The sequence below is a fragment of the Bombina bombina genome, chromosome 4 (genome assembly GCF_027579735.1).
Source record: "Bombina bombina isolate aBomBom1 chromosome 4, aBomBom1.pri, whole genome shotgun sequence".
Taxonomy (NCBI): Eukaryota; Metazoa; Chordata; class Amphibia; order Anura; family Bombinatoridae; genus Bombina; species Bombina bombina.
The window spans coordinates 711,811,668-711,833,120 of record NC_069502.1 but is presented as its reverse complement, the minus strand read 5'-3'; the positions used below and the strand labels follow the sequence as shown (position 1 = coordinate 711,833,120).

Genomic DNA, 21,453 nt, shown 5'->3' with positions numbered 1-21,453 from the left:
TTTTTGCGCTCCACACAGTAATACCAGCGCACGCAAATGCCTGGAAGCTTTGCCCTCACAATAGTGCACTTCCATAGGCTCCAACGGGAGCCATTGTTCTCATGCCGTGAGACACAGCATGGGAACCTAGCGCAAAGAAGGGGGTAAGTCGTGCAGTGATGGGTAGCAAATATAAATATACAGTATATGTATATGAATATATACATATATATATTTATGTGTTTACATGTGTATATACACAAATTTATATGAGAGGTTACAACACCTTGCTGGATTTGTAATTGTAAATAGCTCCAGCAATTGTTTTTTGTTATGTATACACAAAAAATTATACTTATTCTACATTACAAGGTATATTCTAAAATAGTGGTTGACTTCACTATAATGAGGCTTTTTTGTACTGTTAGCTTGGCATCCTCATTTCTTAGTTACTAAGATGTCTGTAATGCAGTGTGTCAGTGAATAAACAATTTAGCTGTCATGGTCACTGAAACAAAGCAGCCGTATCGTCTTTCGAAAACATTATAGTGTTCTTTTGGCAACATACTGATGCTCAGACTGTGGGCCATACTGTTAATTATACAGAATAGTAGAGAATGAATGATATAGGAATTATAGATAATGAGCTCTGCTTTACGGAAAACAAACAAACTAACTATTCACAGTAGAGTTCTAGTGATACAGCAAAGAAAAGAAAAGCAAAGTGAGATGTGTATATGTCATTGTTTTACCAACTTAAACTTGTTACCATATAGTAGCGCACTTAGTGTAGGGGTCCCTACACTACAATGTGTAAGTAATGAACTGATTCTTAGGCCTGCAATATAAATTTCAAATAAATAGACAAAATTGTTGATAATCAGTTAGTATTTGATACACCTGATGATCACTTAAAAAAAACAAAGAAGCAGAACAACTATCTTGTTTTACAATAGGTATTGATTCTAAAATGAAGAGGCATCAGTGGAATACAAATGCTGATCAATTATATCAGCTTCAGGTCATAGATGCTGCCAGTTTGCATAACAGAATACATGATGCTAACTGCAGTGGCTATTTTCCCCCTATATATAGTGTTGATAGGTAAATATAAAACAAGTCTCTATTTCTGTTTAAATTGAGTGATAGCAAAAATGCTAAAAATGATCTGTTTTTTTTTGGGCAAGTTTTTCTCTAAAATTACTGATCCTTAAAGGATTACTTTCTGTTATAATTTTTAAGCCAAACAACTAACATATTAAAGTTAATAAACATTAATTAAAACCTACTGACCTATATTTTCTCCAAAACAAAGTTTCATAACATTCTAAAAGTTATCTCTTTTATTCGCTGATGATGTCACGTTATCCTGCCCACTATTTTCAGCACTGCATGTTCAAAATACTTAAACCAATAGCTTTGTGTTTAAAGCGCCATTTTGAAACCTAGGTATTGTAAACGGATTGGTACAGAGCAAAGGATACCCACGGAGTGGGTTTGGAAAACAATTAAATTTGCAGACAAGATTTCTGATTTACGGTAGAGATATGTTAATGAAATGCTATTGATAAAAAGCGTGTTTGGGGTAGTTAGTTAGCAACAGGCATAGAAAATATTTACTTACAGTGGCCCTTTAAGGGGTTACAATTGCATGCAGTATCTGAATCACAAAACTTTAATTTTGACTTTACTGTCCCTTTAACTATATCATGATAACAGTGTAATGTACATTTTTATATTGTCTACTTTTCCTGTATTTATCCTCTGCAAAATGTAGTTTTTGCTTGGCTGGAAGAAGTAGTGCGCAACTCCACATTTTCCAATGTTTTGTCATTTGGATGAGCTTTCCCATGTATAGGGGAGTTGCCCATCTTTTGTAAGGCAATTTTAAAGAATGCAGTGCTTAATTGTTTACACATACACTATGCAAATTGAAAAAATGATGCAGACTGACTTTGTCTGAGCTGTTTGAAATTTAAAATGTGCCTTTATAATTAGTGCTGACAGCTGATCTATGTGGAACATAAATAGGTATGATGTATCTTAGCGCCCAGAAAGTGAAAATGATGTGATAAAGTTGTTTCCAAAACGCAGTTTAAAAAAAAAAAACCATTTCCAGCTGTTAAATTACACACAACACATTGGAATTCCGCCAGGCTTTTCATGCTGTATGAACATGTGTACTGCGCAAGAAGACCTGTAGAACTTAATGAAGCAGATCGTTTTGTCACTGAACCACTCAGTGCGGAAAATACTTTACATCTGCAAGAATTTTATTTTTCTTAGAAAAAAAGAATAATTTTACTATTAATTAAGAAATCATTACACCTGTTGCTGCTCCTAGAGTATTTGGAACCAATCACTGACTATATATATATATATATATATATATATATATATATATATATATATATATATATATATATATATATGCTATGTTGTAACAACTCTAGACAAGTCAGGATTTTAAACTCACTTTTCGCCTCTCCATAATTTTAATTGTTGTTATATATATATATGTGTGTGTAGCTGTGTATATATATTTATTTTTTATACCCAGAAATTGTATTATGACATTTTCAATAAACAGGCAGTTACACAGGTCAGTTTTCTGATTCATGTCATTAAGAATTACTGCAGCTTAAATTATATAAATTAGTCAAGGACCAAAAATTTACAAAACAAAACTTTTGAAAATTGCAATATAAACACCAATATGTCTGCATATGCATAGAAAAAAAAAAGTCAACAATTGAGCACTAGATTATGAGTGGAGCGATATAGTTTGCATGCAAGCGATATCGGGTTTTCAAGGTTGTTTGCTCACAAGTTACATTCCGCTTGTATTACAAGTTGAATATAAATTTGAATGTGTGAGCGTAATCGTGATTTATGCCAGAATGATAACCGCATCCTCAGAGCTTTGGCCAACTGTTATGCTCAAATAAAACGTTGCACAAAATACATAAAAAATACAGTTACAAAATCATAAGCTAATAAAAGATTATTTAAAAAATAATTATAAGAGCTCGGAGATAGGAGGTCTCAGGTGTTAGAAAAAAAACATGTACTGCATTGGGCTTTAACATTGAGATACATACATGTACATGTCTATATATGTACAGTATATGTATGTGTACTTATATGTATATATCTGTACATTTTATTTATATGTGTATTTATGTATTAAAGACATATATACACATATAAACACATAATTACATGTATACATATATAGGCATATATATAAGTGTATTGGAGCTCTTTGCAGTCAAGTAGATGAAAACATGAAAAATAATATTTATGAAATATTCATATTTAATAAAGTGTTATAGTGTGCATTTACTGTAAATATTATACATCCCAATGTTCTGCACATAGCAAAATATGTTCTATGTATTTTTAAATAGATTTTCCTATATATATATCTGTATATATCTATACCTATATATAATCATGTGTGTGTGTATATATATATATATATATATATATATATATATGATATATATTTAAAATCTCTTTAAGAATTTATAGAGCATATTCTGCTATGTGCCGAACATTGGACTATGAAATGTGCCATATTATATTCTTATGTTTTATGTTGCGCTTTTAAATAAGCGTGACCGTGTTTGTGCTACTTGTGGGTGTTAGTTTTTTTTCAACTTTTTGAGCTCTTTGAAGTCTATGGGGAATGCGAATTTCCGTTCGCAACTTCTCAAAGTCTATTTGCAATAGTAATACGTAATACGAGTGAGAATCTCTGAACACAACTAGTGGTTTTAATGCGAGCACAAACTACCGCTCTACTCTTAATCTAGTCCTAAGTGTTTTTTATTATGCAAATATATGGTGATGTCTAACTAACTACAATACCAAGTGTAACATGTTATCTTCTTTGATTAAATATAAAATAACATTAAATTATGCTTTTTTTGCAGAGGGTGTTTGTTTGGGACCTGGATGAAACAATTATAATTTTTCATTCTCTACTAACTGGAACATTTTCACAAAAGTATGGCAAGGTAAGATCTTCATATAAAGTACTGTCATCCAAATGAAAATACTGAGGCTAGAAAATAGTCTAAATGCAAAATGAATAACTGGTGGTAGCAAATTAAATGTCTATAGACTTGAACAGAGCTATTTTTAGTTGCTATCAGATTTAACATTTACAATTGTCTAACGACTAAAGGGACATGAAACCCAACATTTTTCTTTAATAATTCAAACAGAACATATCATTTTAATAAGTAACTTTACTTCTATTATCAAATATTCTTTATTCTCTTTTGTTAAAAAAACAGGCGCATTAGCTCAGGAGCATGCCTGGAGCACTATATATAGTTTGCAAAAGCAATAGATGACAGCACTATTTCCTACCATGTAGTGCTCCTGACACCTAGGTGGGAATGAATCAAATTTGATAATAGAAGTAAATTGGGAACTCTTTTTTTATATTGTTTGTGTTCTGTCTGAATCACAAAAGATTATTTGGGGTTTCATATACCTTTTTTTGCTAGACTATGAATCTTCAGAACGCTATAAAGAGGACATATTTGATATTCCCTGTTATTTAATGTAACTTCTAGACTATAGCATCATGGGATCTATTTCTAAAGCTAGAGACACAGATATTTGGTGCCCTTTCCAAACCTGCAGCTACAAGTTAAGATCCAGTGGTCTTAAGACTTCTGCTCTCTAACCTCTCCGCCACCTCTGAAGTTGCTTTTACGATCTTAAATTCATAAATGTGTGAAGATGCCTTTGAAACACAGAGACATTAGGGGGACTTTTCTCACATGGGATTTTCATGAATTCTCAAGTTGCCAATCAAAGCCACAAGGAATACTATTTACTATGCTATGTAACTGTAAAAGTGAAAAACTGCTCATATCAATTTCAATTAGAAGCATGTTTGCCGTGCACATGTTAGTGTAAGCTATTACTGGATTAGTGACACATTTTAATGTATACATTATCTGAGGAGCATATGGTTTTGGTCACGTGCGTTAACATTCATTGATCATGGCTGCTTGATGTAGTGACGAGACATTTCATTGAGATATATGCCATTAGCAGAACAGGTACAATCACAGAATACAAGACATATTGATATACAGTGGCAAGGAAAAGTGTGTGAACCCATTAGAAATGACTGCATTTATGTATAAATTTTCTTAAAAACTGGTTTGATGTTTATCTAAGTTATAGTAATCAACAAACATAATCTGTTTTAGCTAATAGCACACAAATTATTGTATTGTTATTGTACATAGTGAATATATCATTAAAATATTCACAGTATAGGTTGAAAAATGACTAATGACTTCAACAAAAGCTAATTAGATTAGGAAATAGGCAAACCTGGTTTTTAATTAATTAATTAATTAATTAATTAATTAAATGAGATTGGATGTACTTTGGAGCTATTTTGACTTATAAAAACACTCAAACATTTTGCATTTGCTTTTCACAAAGGGCATCTGTTAAGATGTGAACCATGCCTTGCAAAAAAGAGCTCTCAGAAGACCTGCAATCAAGAATTTTTGCGTTGCATAAAGTTAGAAAGGGTTACAAAGTCTCAAAGAGCTTAGATATTCATTTGTTCACTGTTAGACAAATGGTCTATAAAGAGAGACAATTAAGAAGTGCCCTCTCAATTATTATTATTTGCCTAGATTACGAATTTTGCGCTATAGAGGGTGCGAAACGAATTCAACAAAAGTTGTAATAGCACTGCCATTACAAGTATCTGAAAAGCCCCCTTGTGCGTGTGATATGGTGGCAATAAGCTCCATTCCACACAAAATCCAAGGGCTGATTTAACGTGCTTGTGCATGCTTTCCCCATAGACATCAATGGGGAGAGAGTGTTAGAAAAAAAACTAACACCTGAAGCGCGGAATGGCGATCGCCGTAACGCAACCCCATTGATGTCTATGGGGAAAACAAAGTTAAGTTTAAACCTAACACCCTGACATAAACCCCAAGTCTAAACACCCCTAATCTGCTGCCCCCGACATCGCCGACACCGAAATAAAGTTATTAACCCCTAATCTGCTACTCCGTCATCGCCGACACCTAAATAAATTTATTAACTCTTAATCTGCTGCTCCTGATTTGGCAGCCACTTATAAAAAGTATTAGCCCCTATTCCGCCGCTCCCCGACATCGCCGCCACTATAATAAAGTTATTAACCCCTATTCCCCCACACCCCAACATTGCCGCCACTATAATAAAGCTATTAACACCTATTCAGCCGCTCCCCGACATCGCTGCCTCTAAATACAGTTATTAACCCCTAAACATCTGGCCTCCCACATCACTGCCACTAAATAAACCTATTAACCCCTAAACCGCCAGCCCCCCACATCGCAAAAAATGAAATTAAACTATTAACCCCTAAACCTAACAACCCATTAACTTTAAATTAAAATTACAATATCCCTATCTTAAAATATATAAAAACTTACCTGTGAAATTAAAAAAAACTAAGTTTAAAATAACAATTAGCCTAACATAACTATTATACTAAAATTAAAATAACTACCAACTAACACTACTAAAAAAATGTAAGTCTAAAATGACAAAAAATAAAAAATAATAAATTACAAAAAATAACAAACACTAACTTATCCAAAATAAAAAAACAATTACACCTAATCTAATAGCCCTATAAAAATAAAAAAGCCCCCCAAAATAAATAAAAAAAACCCTAGCCTACAATAAACTACCAATAGCCTTTAAAAGAAATGTATTTAGTGGCGGCCATGTTGGGGAGCGGCGGAATAGGGGTTAATAGCTTTATTATAGTGTCAGCGATGATGGGGTGTGGGAGAATAGGGGTTAATAACTTTTTCATAGTGGTGGCGATGTCAGGGAGCGGCGGAATCGGGGTTAATAACTTATATTAGTGGCAGCGATGTCGAGAGTGGCAGATTAGGGGTAAATAAGTTTTAAATAGTGTTTGTGATGCGGGAGGGCGGCTGAATAGGGGTTAATAGATAGTTTATGGGTGTTAGTGTACTTTGTAACATTTTAGTTATGAGCAACAGTTTTGTTGCACAAAACTCATAACTACTGGTCTCAGATAGCGGAATGGATCATGTTGGTATAGGCTGGAACGCAAGCATTTTAGCCTCACCACACAACCTGTAATACCAGCGCTATGGAAATCCCACGCAAAAAAGTAATTTTTTGAGTGCGGGATTGACGTTGTGTTACAGGCTAAAATGCTTGCGGTATAGCCATTTTTTTCCAGCATTAAAACCGTAACCCAAATCTCGTAATCTAGGTGATTATCAGGTATTTGTAGAGCGCCAAGAGATTGTGCAACGCTATGAACATAGGTGGTATACAAACTAAAATTTACAGGAGTCACGTGGGTACAAAGTCCTGCCGAGAGCTGCACTGTTGTAATCGGCTCTTATGAATGTGAACTACAAACAGCAGGGCTCATAGGCTTACATGCTATGGGTTTTAAGGGGAATAGCAGTGGAGATAGGAAGGTTAGTGTAGGTTATATGCATCCCTGAATAGTAGAGTCTTCAGGGAGTGCTTGAAGCTTTCAAAACTAGGGGAGAGTCTTGTGCAGCGAGGCAGATAGTTCCATAAGATGGGAGCCAGTCTGGAAAAATCTTGTAAATGGGAATATGAGGAGGTAACAAGAGAGGAGGAGAGGAGGAGATCAATGCAGGTTTAGATAGCAGTATTGTAACATGATCTGTTCACATCTCTTAAGTGAGGCACAAAGAATTATACAAGAATTGAACAAGGATTGGACAAGGTATAAGGCATGTTCTGTTATAATACTGAGTTTTATCAACGGTTTGACTATTTTGTAAAAATGCCCAATATCTTTATATTCCTCTTTGCCACCTTTTTGTCTCTTTAACAAACTACTTTACTATATTACTCCTTCCCCCGCATCACCTTGCTTTTTTATTCATGAACTTCACACATTCCTAAAGACTCTCTCTCCCCCTTGCACCTCATCACAAAAACATTACTGCAAATCTGCATCTCATCTCATGTCACTCTCCCTCTTGCTCATACTGGCTGCTGGTGACATCTCCCCTAATCCTGGTGCCTAACAACTTCCTTGCCCTGCACACCCACGTGTGCCCTTCAATAGACTTCATAAACAAAACTCTGGTAACCTTAATCTTATTCCTCTTGCATCTAAAGCCACCACCCCCTTCACTTGTGCACTATGGAACTCTCGCTCTGTTTGCAACAAGCTCACTTCTATCCATAACCTCTTTATATCCCACTCTCTCAATCTTCTGGCTCTCACAGAAGAGAGACATGGCCTCCTCTGCTGCACTGTCACATGGGGGTCTCCACTTCAGCCGCACTCCTAGGTCTGATAATAGACAAGGAGGTGGTGTTGGTATTTTACTTTCCTCTCATTGCACCTTTCAGCAAATACAGCCCTTCTCTTCCCTCACATTTTCTTAATTTTAAACACACATGATTAGTTTATTCTCTCCCCTCTCTATACGTGTTGCAGTCATATACTGCCCCCTGGCTCCTCAACTATATTTCTAGATCACTTTGCTGCCTGGCTACCTTATTTCCTTTCCTCAGATACCCCTGCCCTCATTCTTGGGGACTTCAACCTCCCTGCTGATAATCCCATTGTCTCCTCTGCAAAACAGCTTCTGAAACTCACTTCCTCTTTCGGCCTATCACAATGGATTGACTCTCCCACTCACAAAGATGGTCACTCCCTTGATCTGGTTTTCAGCTATCAAAGCACTATCTCAAACTTCACAAACTCCCCTTTTCCTCTTTCTGACCATCACCTCCTCACTTGTAACATCTCTTCCCTCCCTACAACTCTCCCTCCTTCTACCCCTCACACCAAACTTCACAGAAGAATCAAGTCATTAGATCAGCAACAGCTCGCTATCTCTCTCGAACCTCTCCTCTCTTCCATCCCCTCCTTTTCCTGCCCTGATGAATCTATCTACCACTACAACTCCACCTTTACATTGGTCCTTGACAATCTGGCCCCACCAACCATAGCTCGGAAATCATACACTCATCCTCAGCCCTGGCATACTCCTCTGACACGGTACCTACGCAGATTTTCCCGTACTGCTGAGCGACACTGGAGTAAATCTCGGAGTTCCGCTGACTTTCTTCACTATAAGTTCATCTTGAACTCATACTATTCTGCCCTAAATCTATATAAATAACATTACTTCTCTACTCTTTCTTCAAACCCAAAACGTCTGTTCTCCACATTCAATACTCTTCTCCGCCCACCCCCACCTCCCACTACAACTTCTCTCTCAGCTCAAGATTTTGCCAGCTACTTCAACAACAAAATCAACTCCATCAGAAATGAAATTGGCTCTCAACATACTACTGGTCCCCCTCACCCCAAAGCTCACAATCATCCAAAACCCACATAGCCAATAATTTTGCTCTTTTGCCCCTGTTACAGAGGAAGAAGTTTCTGCCCTTATACTATCCTCTCACCTCACTACCTGCCCCTCGACCCCATCCCCTCACAGCTACTCCCCTCCCTCTCCTCTACCCTTACCCCTATACTTACACACATCCTCAATTTCTCCCTCAGCACTGGTATATTTCCCTCATCTCTTAAACATGCACTCGTCACACCTATCCTCAAAAAACCTTCTCTCGAAACAACCTCCCCATCTAACTACAGCCCTATTTCCCTTCTCCCTCTTGCCTCAAAGCTTCTTGAAAAGCTAGTATATGCACGTCTATACCATTTTCTTACATTAAACTCCCTCCTTGACCCACTGCAATCTGGATTTCGCCCCCTACACTCCACAGAGACAGCAGTTGTTAAGGTTACCTATGACCTACTTACAGCAAAATCCAAAGGACACTTCTCTCTTCTTATCTTTCTTGATCTGTCTGCAGCCTTTGATACTGTCGACCACCCTCTTTTGCTCCAAACCCTCCATTCCTTTGGCATCTGCGACACAGCTCTCGCATGGTTCTCTTCCTATCTGTCTAACCTCTTTCTGTTGGGGTACTGCAAGGCTCTGTCCTTGGTCCCCTCCTTTTCTCAATCTACACGTCCTCATTAGGTTCCTTAATAAAGTCCCACAGGTTTCATTATCATTTGTATGCCAACGACACCCAAATCTACCTTTTTGCTCCAGAACTATCTCTTTCCTTGCTAACCCGTGTCACTAACTGTCTCTCTCATATATCATCTTGGATGTCCTCTCACTATCTCAAGCTAAAGCTCTCCAAAACTGAGCTCCTTATTTCCCCCCCTTCTTCCAAAATCTACACACCCCATTTCTCTATAACTGTTGATAACTCCATCATTACCCCAACCCCACATGCCCGATGTCTTGGGGTCATACCTGACTCAGATCTATCTTTCACTCCTCACATTCAGTCCTTGGCTAAAGCCTGCCGCTTCTGCCTTAAAAACATCTCTAAAATTAGACGTTTCCTTTCACAAGACACAACTAAGATTTTAATCCACTCTCTCATCCTTTCCCGCCTCGACTACTGCAACTCCCTCTGGTCTCCATAGCTGCCGCCTAGCTCCTTTACAATCCGTAATGAATGCCTCTGCCAGGCTCATCTTCATTACACATCGCTCTTCATCTGCTGCATCTCTCTGCCAATCCCTTCACTGGCTTCCTCTTGCCTCCAGGATTAAACACAAAATTTTCACTCTGACACACAAAGCCCTCAACTGCACTGCTCCCTCCTACATCTCAAACCTTGTCTCCAGATACTCCCGTCCCCTTCACTCCGCTCATGATCTCTGAGTCAAAGGGTACCCCACACAATTCTCATAGACGTAAAAAATAACTCTAGAGTGACAGCTAAAATCTTGAAATCATTGTAACTGGTTAACATATCTGTTCATTAGTCTACAATACGGGAAACATTGTCCTTGGCAGGACACCACAATGAAAAAGGCTGCATTCCCCCCAAAAAATTGCTGCACACCTGAAGTTTGCCAAAGACCACCTTGACACTCCACAACACTACTAGGAAAATTTTCTGTGGACTGATGAAACTAAGATTGTGTTGTCTGGGAAGAACACGCAGCACTATGTATGACGTTTAAAGGGGCACCACATACAAACATGATAACATCATCCCAACGGTGGAGGGAGCATCATGATTTGGGTTGCTTTGTTGCTTCGTGGCCTGGACCACTTGCCATCATCGAAAGAAATATGAATTTCCAAGTTTAACAAGATATCCTACAGGATTATAACAGGTTGGTTGTGCGCCAGCTAAAGCTCAGTAAAAGTTGGGTGATGCAGCAGGACAATGATCCTTAACATCAAAATAAATCCCCTACAGAATGGCTTCAAAAAAAGAAAACTTGCCTTTTGGAGTGGCCCAGTCAGAACCCAGACCTTCACCCCCATAGAGATGCTGTGGAATGACTTCAAGAGAACTGTTCACACCAGACATCCTAAGAATATAGCTCAGCTGCAGCAGTTCTGTAAGGAAGAGTCGTCCAACTAATTCATGCAGCAAACCAACTAATTCCAAATGGTTCTTATACTTTTTCTTGCCACTGTATGCTCATCTGTTGACATACATGGTAAGATTTGCTTAAAACATTTTTGGTTATCAAACAATGGAGTCGATCACAATCCTTTCGAAAAACGTATCAAACGATTTATCTACAAAAATTCCTATAGACTTTAATGCTGATTTAAGGTTGAAGATTATTAGACAGGTTACATTTTGATAGACCCTTATATTACAAAAATTATTCTAGTTTAAGCTATTGCATTAATTTATTCGGCCCACCCAGTATGATGGTAATTATGAGACACATCATTGAGATATGTTCCACCACCAGAACACTTGCCATATTGACGATGCTTCATGCATTTTTGGTTATTGAATGATATTACAAAAATGCTTTTAGGCCAAAAATAAACTTCAGTGCATCAGCCTACCCATTTCAATAGTGTGACTCGTGTTCTTCAGTACCAGGGACATAGAATTGATTAAATCAGTTAAAAGTATTTAAAATAATCTATTTGTGTGTGTGGGGGGGGGGGTCTTCCAAATCAGCTTTGTACCTTTTAAAGGGACCTGGTACTAATATGACATACATGGATGTTAAGTAAAAATATGGTCAACATCAATTTTTGCAATAAATAAATAAATAAAAATCTTGTTCTCATAATTAGCAGATTATAATTTTATACACACTGCAATGCTTCACCAGTAATGAGTAGAAGGGAGGAATGAAGACATCATTATTTTATTATCAGTAAATGCTAAATTCATTAAGATTTTACTAATCTATACACATTTTTATTAGCTGATATGAACAACTGTGATAGCTTTATCGAGGGAGAGAGGAAAAAGTCTGCAAATGCCTGACAAGAAAATGTAGATTTAGTCAGTACAAGGACATTCTTTTTTTTAAAACAGAGAAAGAAATATGAGAAAAAAATGTGAGAGATAAATCAAATCCAGATAATTGTTTTGATAATTAATAGTGGAATAATCAATCTAGTTACATTCAAAATCTCCTTTTCCATCTTAATAGGAGGAGAGTCCACTGCTTCATTCATTACTTGTGGGAATTAAGAACCTGGCCACCAGGAGGAGGCAAAGACACCCCAGCCAAAGGCTTAAATACCTCCCCCACTCTCCTCATCCCCAAGTCATTCTATGCCTTTCGTCACAGGAGGTTGTCAGAGAAGTGTTGGAAGATTTTGAATAGTTTCTTATGGAGGGTAGTACTCTTTGCAATGGGACTGGAGTTTTAAGTAGTCCTGTCAGCCTCTCAGTGAGGGCATGGGTGAAAGTTAGAGTCCGGAAATGCAGGGAGTGTCGTCTCTGAGAAACCATCCCGACTCATATTAACAACTCCATAAGCAATCAGCGTTGAAGAGTTTCGATGCCTGCTTTCTGCTCTCAAGTCCATGTCAGGAGCGATGCTACTAACCTGTCACACGTGAAAGGCCATGTTCCTGTTCCACGGCATAGATTCTGGTAAGATTGTTTTATTTTTTTATACATGTATGATAACGCTAGAAGACAGGGTCACAGTGTGACTCCTTTTATCTGTATAGAATCAAGGGTTAATATCTCCTGAGGGGGATTATTGAACAGGGGGGGATAATCTTATATGTTTATTTGATTTTATGCTGCTTTATGTGTGAGATGTATGGGTTCACAGGCTGTTTTAGAATATACAGGTTTCACTTTCACTTTGAGAGCAATGCAGCTTACAAGCTTGGCACGCTTTTTCTCATAGCAGGGACGGTCCTGCATTGTGCACCATATGATTCTTTCCCTCTTTCCTGACCGGGTGTCTATCAGAAAGGAGTCCTAACTCTCTGTACTGTCTGGGTCATGGGAGGTGGTGAGTGCCCCAGCTATTGGGATATAAAGGTGCAGCTTTTTTTTAAATAAAATAATGTTTTATTTCTATAGTTCTCCGGTTATTGCACTAGCGATGGAGGATTCTGTTACTTAGAGGGTACGCCCTCTATTCCTAAAGAGTAATTCCTGTTTATAATGTGAGGAGGCCTTAGTACCGCCCCCTCAATTATGTTCCATATGCCTTGATAATGTGATAATATCCAACATGTTTGATACCACTGAGCCGTCCACCTCTGAGGAGTTGTCGTCCAGTGAGGTGCATACCCTACATGCTTATCTCTCTACACATGCAGTTTCCTGTAGCACTGCTGATCCTCCATCTGGAGGGGGCCATTTTTTTCACCAGACGTTACTGCGCAGCTCAGATGGCAGTGTCTGTGGCCTTTAATGCTTTACCTCGCCCTGCTAAGCGCAAGCAAAAGGTTACATATTGCACTCCCAGAGTACATCAGATAATTTATTGGATTTAACTAATTGGGTTATCAGAAGATTAAGTTCTTTCTGAGACTTCAGAGTATGGACATTCTGGGTCGGAGTCTGCTGCCTCTAAACCTCCGGCTGCGGAGGAACTTTAGTTTTCGGAATTCTAAAGGAAGTTTTTTGGCGAATTCAGTGGTTCCAGAGGCCAAATTGCCTAAGGAACTTTTAATTCCTTAATTGGATACAGTTTGAGGAAAGGGTGTTAGATGGCAAACGTTATTAAGAATGAATGGGACTGGATTGTTCCTCTCTTCTCCCTTTAACAAATCGTTCCCGGTTCTGGACTCAATGGAGTTGTGAGGTTCCGTCCCTAAAAGGGATGGCGCTATCTTCACCTTTGCTAAACATATTACTATCCCGTTAGAGGATAGCTCTTCTTTTTAAGAGCCCATTGATAAAGGATGGAAATTCTGTTAAGAAAGTTGTTTTCAACATATGGGATATTTGTTTCAACTGGAGGTGGCCTTTGCCGCGGTTGCTGGAGAAACTACCTTCTGGTGTGACTCCTGATAGGATTGATCGGGGTGGAGAGGTCCCCTTGACGTTACTCAGAAAGATTTACGGCCTTGAGGGTTGCTAATTATTTTATTTGTGATGCTATTAGGCAGATTATTCGCCTAAATGCTAAGGCTTCAGTCTTTTCTGTTCAGGCCTGTCGGGCTCTGGCTGAAGTCATGGTCTGCCGATATGACTTCTAGACTTCTTTTCCTCCCTTTTAAGGGAATGATTTTGTTTGGTCCAGGCCTGGACTCACAGGGGGTGAGTGTGCCCTTCTACCGCAAGAGAATATGAAAGAGTCTAAGAGACAATTTTAGTTCTTTTCGTTTTGATAAAAAATATACTTTTGTATGTTCATTAGGGCTAAATTTATGTGTAGAAATGTTTTTAGGTTGTTCTTATGAAATTATGCTTAAACGTTCTGTTATGTGTATTTTTACACACTTGTATAAACATATAATTATATTTTTGATGTCTATATATGAGATTAATACATGTTTTTATATTTGTATTTTAATATAATGAATTTACTTTTTAAGGGGTTGTAAAATGCTTCCGAAATTGTTATTTATAGAATGTAAAAAATGTTTTCTTAAATGTATTGTTCTATTTATGAGTTTTAACATTGTGTCATTTATGCGTTTCAACATTGTACCTGTTAATCATACAAGCCGTGTGTGTATGAATATAAAAATTTGTTTATAACAAATGTAGTTTGAACAATATCCTTTTATGCATTTTGTAGCCTGAATTAGGTCATCAAATTGTTTTTAAGTATTGTCCCAAATGGATTATTTTATTTTATTTGTGTAAGTTATCTATGTATTTTATTGGTATCCTTTGCATATGAACTTTCGCCTGAATGAGGGTGTGTGCTTTTAGCGCAACCGGATTGGTGAAACATAATACCGAATCAGGAAGAAGTATAGGCTTGAAATAGTCATACCTCCTTCCATTGAACATCTTGCTCTTGAAAAAGCCCGGGCAAACTCCGGTGGAAATGCGTCGAGCTCTTTGGACCAATCTTGAAGGACTGGAGAAAGTTCCCTGCTGTGGTCTCAGCTGTGTGCGGTCAAGAAAGTGCCGGTGAGACGTACGAGTCAGCTGTGGGGTTTACTTGTCCGGACTGCATATGCTCACATCATTGATTGTGAAAGGCTCATTTTAACTTACTTCTTGTAAGTAGGATCTGTGCTGTTGTGTCATTTTTTTATGTGAATAAACTACTACCTTGAATCTGGTCCTTTTGCGCTGTTCCCTTTTTCACAGTTGTTTCGTTTTGATAAAGCCCATATCAACAGTCCTCCGCTAAGCCTGAGCAAACCAAGAGTTCTTGGCTCAGTCCTGGAATAAATCCAAGCAGAGCAAGAAGCCCGCCGAGTCTAACGGGGGGTCCGGTACTCTTCTGAATCGTGTAGGGGGCAAACTCTTTTCATTCGCTTGGTTCAGGGACGTGCAGGATCCATGGGTCCTTGAGGTCATAGCTCAGGGTCACAAGATAGGTTTCTTCCTAACCCGAAAGGAGGGAAGCCTTTCTGGGGTGCGTACGGGATCTGTCCTCTGAGGAGTTATTGTCTCTGTGCCTATCGCAGTGAGAGGTTTGGGATAGTATTCAAACCTTTTTGTGGTTTCAAAAAAGGAGGGAACTTTCCATCCGATTTGGACCTGAAGTGCTTAAACAAGATTTTAAATGTCCCCTCGTTCAAGAGGGAGACAATAGGTCCATTCTTCCCCTCGTTCGAGAAGGGCAGTTCATGACCACGATAGATCTGAAGGATGCTCCCTTCACGTACCAATCCTCAAGGACCACTTCCAGTTCCTAGAGTTTGCGTTCCTGGACCAGCACTTCCAGTTTATTGATCTTTTGTTTAGTCTAGCTGGTATAGTGGTGAGAATAACTGCCTTCCAAGTAGTTGACCCGGGTTTGATTCCCGGCCAACGCAGCATTCTGCAAGAAGTTTTCAGAGAGTGGACCATTCGGAATCTCTCCTCTGTCTTCTTTGATCCCATCGATGGAAGATAAATCTAGAGATAGTTCTCTTGTATCGAGTACCAGGATGGAATTCACGGGTACTATAATAGTCTCCATAGACATGAGAATTTTTCTAACAGACCAGAGATGTTGCAGGCTAGCTTCAACATGTCTTGCCCTCCAGACCTTCTTAAGGCCATCTGTGGCTCGGTGTATGGAGGTGATTGGTCTCATGGTGTCCAGCATGGACATCATTTCCTTTGCTAGGTTTCACCTCAGACTGTTGCAACTGCGCATGCTGAAGCAGTGGAACGGCGATCATTCAGAACTGTCTCCACAGATTTCTCTGGACAACAGATCGAGAGAATCACTTGAGAATTTTTGTCCGGATCACTTGTCCCAAGGGATGTCCTTCTCAAGACCATCCTGGGTGATTGTGACTACGGTTGCGAGTCTGTCAGGATGGGGAGCTGTTTGGGGTGCCAGGAAGGCACAGGGCCTATGGACTGAGGAGGAAATCTCCTTCCAGATCTTCGGGCAATATAAAATGCAATCTGAAGTCTTGGCCTCTGCTGGGTTCATCCCAGTTTATCAGATTCCAATCAGACAATATATCTTTGGTGGCTTACATCAACCATCAGGAGGGAACTAGAAGCTCTCTAGCTATGAGGGAAGTATCTCAGATCTGGAGTGGGCGGAGACCCACATTTGTTCGCTGTCAGCAATCCACATTCCGGGTTTGTACAGCTGGGAGCTGATTTCCTCAGCAGACAATACTTTAATCTGGGGGATTGGTCTCTCCATCCTGAGTGTTTGCGGAAATTTGCAAGAGGAAGATCTTATGACATCTCATTACCAAGTTACCCAGATATGGTTCAAGGTACAGGGATCCTCAGGCAGAGCTAACAGATGCATTAGCGGGGCCTTGGAGGTTTAATCTAATTTATCTTTTACAGCCATTAACACTACTTCCTAGTGTAGTGACTCGAGTCACGCAGGCGTCAGTGATACTGAATGCTCCGTCTTGGCCGCGAAGGATAGGGTTTGCGGACTAGTGGGGATGTTGTTATCTCCTCAGTGGAAGTTACCTTGTCGCAGGGACCCAAGGTCTCTTTGTTCATCTATGTCTAGATCTCTGAGGCTGACTGCGTGGAGATTGAATGCGTAGTCCTAGCCAAGAGAGGGTTTCTGAGAGTGTTATTTTTACTCTCATTCAAGCTCGTAGCTGGTTGCTCGTCGCATCTATCATAAGGTGTGGAGGACCTACTTATTCTGTTCTCCAGGATTAACTGGAGAAGGGCCTTCTGCAAGTCCCCTGAGGGGACAGATTTCGTCCCTGTCTGTGTTACTGCACAAGAGGTTCGCTGAGCTTCCTGATGTGCAGTCATTTGTTAAGGCTCTGCTAGGATCAGACCTGTGTTTAGATCTATTGCTCCTCCTTGGTGTTTAAATCTTGTTCTTTAGGTTTGAACAGGCTCCGTTGAAGTAGACATTAAATTATTGTCTTGGAAGGTTCCTTTTCTACAGGCTATTGCTTCTGCGCGCAGAGTATCTGTGATTACTGCCTTGCAATGCGTCCCTCCTTATCTGGCTTTCCTTGCTGATAAGGCTGTTTTAGGAACCAAGTTAGGTTTTCTTCCTGAGGTTGTGTCAATTCTCAACATCAATCAAGAGATTGTGGTTCCTTTCAATGTAATTCTGGATGTGGTTTGTGCCTTGAAGTCCTATCTTCAGACCACATAGGAATTATTTCTCTGTTTGTTCTCTTCCTGGAAGCGTGGGGGTCAAAGGGCCTCTTCGACTCCATTATCTTTTTGGCTGAGGAGTGTCCTCCATTTCACATTGAGTCAGCGGGACATAAGCCTCCTCTGAGAATTACGGGTCATTCAACTAGAGCTGTGGCCTCTTCTTGGGCCTTTAAGAATGAGGCTTCTATGGAGCAGATTTGTAAGGTGGCTACTTGGTCCTCTTTACATACTTTTGTAACATTTTACAAATTTGATGTTTTTGCTTTGGCGGAAGCAGCTTTTTTTCATTCAGTATCCTCTAGAGCTTGGGTATTTGTTTCCACAAGTAATGAATGAAGCAGTGGACTTTCCTCCCATTAAGATGGAAAACATAAATTATGCTTACCTGATAATTTCATTTCCATTTGTGTGAGGAGATTCCACTGCTCCTGCCCGTTTCTACGGGGGCGGACCTAAATTTAATATTATCTTCTGGCACCATGTATACCCTGATATTCTCCTACTGTTCTTTTGTTCCCTTGGCAGAATGACGGGGATGAAGGGAGTGGGGGGGGGGTCTTTAAGCCTTTGGCTGGGGTGTCTTTGCCTCCTCCTGGTGGCCAGGTTCTTAATTCCCACAAGTAATGAATGAAGCAGTGGACTCTCCTCCCACAGATGGAAATGAAATTATCAGGTAAGCATAATTTATGTTTTTATAGAGGACTTACTTGCTCAAACCTCAGCTGTTTGGCATAGGGAGATTTTGGTATCTGCCAGGTAAATGAGCATTTGTGCCTGGTGTATTTAGATAGTAGTCATATTCTCCCTGTATATTTAATAAATGGATTACTCATAAAGGGATATGAAACCCCAATATGTTCTCTCATGATTCAGATGGAGCATGCAATTTTAAACCACTTTCTAATTTACTTCTATTATCAAATTTTCTTTGTTCTCTTGGTATTTTTTTTTTAAAAGCAGGGACATAAGATCAGGCGTGTCTGGAGCACTATATGGCAACAATGTTGCAAGAATGTTATCCATTTGCAAGAGCACTAGATTCCAGCACTATTTCCTGCATGTAGTGCACCAGACACCTACCATTGGAACAAAGCACATTTTATAATAGAAGTAAATTGGAAACTTTTTTTTGTCTGAATCAGTAAAGAAAAAAATATAATTTTAAAGGGACACTCAATCAAAATTAAACTTTCATTATTCAGATAGAGCATGCAATTTTAAACAACTTTCCAAATTACTTCCATTAACAAAATGTGCACATTCTTTTTATATTTAAACTTTTTGAGTCACCAGCTCCTACTGAGCATGTGCAAGAATAAGTGTGTATGCATTTGTGAATGGCTGATGGCTGTCACATGGTACGTGTATGCATTTGTGAATGGCTGATCGCTGTCACATGGTACAGGGGGAGTGGAAAAAGACATAACTTAAAATTGTCAGAAAAAAAATCTATTTTTTTAGACACAATAAAGAAAATGCACTCTGTCTCATTATGTAAAACAATGTTACTATCTAAAAGCTACTGACAGCAGATACTAACAATAGGTCAATCACTTCTTCTCATATATATAAGTTTTAGCTTAAAGGGACATAAAACAGGTTGAGAACTGTGCATATGTTAAAAGTGCTAATTAAAAATAGTTTGCATAAAATTTTTTTTAAAAAATTGCTGGCAAGTATATTAAAATAATTTTCAAAAATAAGCAAAATGAATTACATAGTTAAGCTGCCTGGGGCAGGCAATTTCACCCACCCTTATCAGTGTTTAGACACAGACATTGTATTTCAACTGAGTTCACAGCTTCTAGGCCTGCTCCAGAAGATAATCCCTATGCATTTTTGTATTCTACCAAAGCAACAATAGATACTGCAGTGCCTCGCCATTAACCATAGATATAGATACAGCCATAAAAGGAATTGTGTGGGGAGAGTTAGAGCTTTACAATTCAGAAACTTAAAAGAAAGAGTTAAAGTACATATTATTATATTTTGTCTCTATCCCAACTTGCTTTATGTCCCTTTAAAGCGATGGTAAATTTTAGCATATCAGTGGGCGGCTGGAGACGTTTAGGTTAGAGCTGAAGCCACAGCGAAATAAAGACACTTATTCATCAGTTTTTTTTAACTAATGAATGAAGGTCACCTTTATTTTCAGCACTGAGAAAAGAAGGGGCCTTCAAAGGTTTAAAAGTTTAGTTTAGATTTCAACAAAGAATACCAAGAGAACAAAACAAATTTGATGATAAAAGTAAATTGGAAAGTTGTTTCAATTTGCAGGCCCTATCTGAATCATGGAAGATTAATTGTGCCTTGACTGTAACTTTAAACAACATTACAATTTACTTCTATCACCTAATTTTCTTCATTCTTTAGGTATCCTTTGTTGAAGAAATAGCACTATACATGGGTGGGGCCGATTACATGTGCAGCCACCAATCAGCAGCTACTGAGCCTATTTAGATATGCTTCTCAACAAATATCAAGAGAATGAAGCAAATTAGATAATATAAGTAAATTTGAAAGTTGTTTAAAATTGCATAATCTTTCTGAATCATGAAAGAAAAAAATATATGGGTTTCATGTCCCTTTAAATCCTGCTGCTGCAAAAATATATACTTGCAGATGTTTTATGGATGTTCTAAGGATAAATGTTATTGCCAGTTGTTTTATAGCAGAAATTATTTATAAAATGTCTATAGCATAGCTATGTAATTTATGCAAATTTTATTACGATATTGCTGCCCTTAAGGCCATTCGTGAGCATGGCTATCTTACTATTAAAGCCTGACAATGTTCGCTAAACGCTCCCAGCGATACTTTATCCTGTGACATGTATGCTATGATGGTATGTGTGGAAGCAGTACGCCTGGCATGGCAAATGCGGTATGTTCCTGGAATGGTGGCCCTTAGAACCCTAGAGAGACTCCTCCTAGATGTCTGTAGCATCCTCACACCTGCTGTTGTTGTCGTTGTACGCTTTAACCCTCGCCTGCACAAGCTGCTTGCTCTCTGTCTTTTATACAAACTTAAATCCAAGTATTTCACAAACGCAGGCTGATTAGTTTTTATATTCTTGTTCAGTGAATGTAAAGAGGATCATCCTTTTGTAGGGAGACGATTACTGTATGCAAATTGAGTGACTTCATATTCAGGAAAATAGCTATGTATAGGTCCAGATCAGTTTGTAGGCTTTTTAGGTACCATTTAAAGAAAATCATTTACCTCCATCTTACAAAAAATAAGTATATTTTATAAACAGATGAATGTTCTTTTCATACAGCTTGCACAGATTGGTAGGAAATAACAAGCCAGCTAGGGTTGCCAACCCTCCCTTATTTAGCGCTGCGGAATCTGTTGGCGCTCTACAAATAACCGATAATAATAATAATTTCCAGGGAT

At 38.6% G+C, this 21,453-nt stretch overlaps 1 protein-coding gene across 4 annotated transcripts in view; it reads left to right on the top strand.

Moving 5' to 3' along the window:
- EYA4 (EYA transcriptional coactivator and phosphatase 4) overlaps positions 1-21,453 on the top strand; it is a 506,638-nt gene that overhangs the window by 404,677 nt on the left and 80,508 nt on the right. For all 4 annotated transcript variants that reach the window (XM_053710909.1, XM_053710910.1, XM_053710908.1 and 1 more), the window contains one exon: positions 3,918-4,001. In XM_053710909.1, the coding sequence (XP_053566884.1) occupies positions 3,918-4,001 (84 nt within the window). The remainder of the gene's footprint in view (positions 1-3,917; positions 4,002-21,453) is intronic.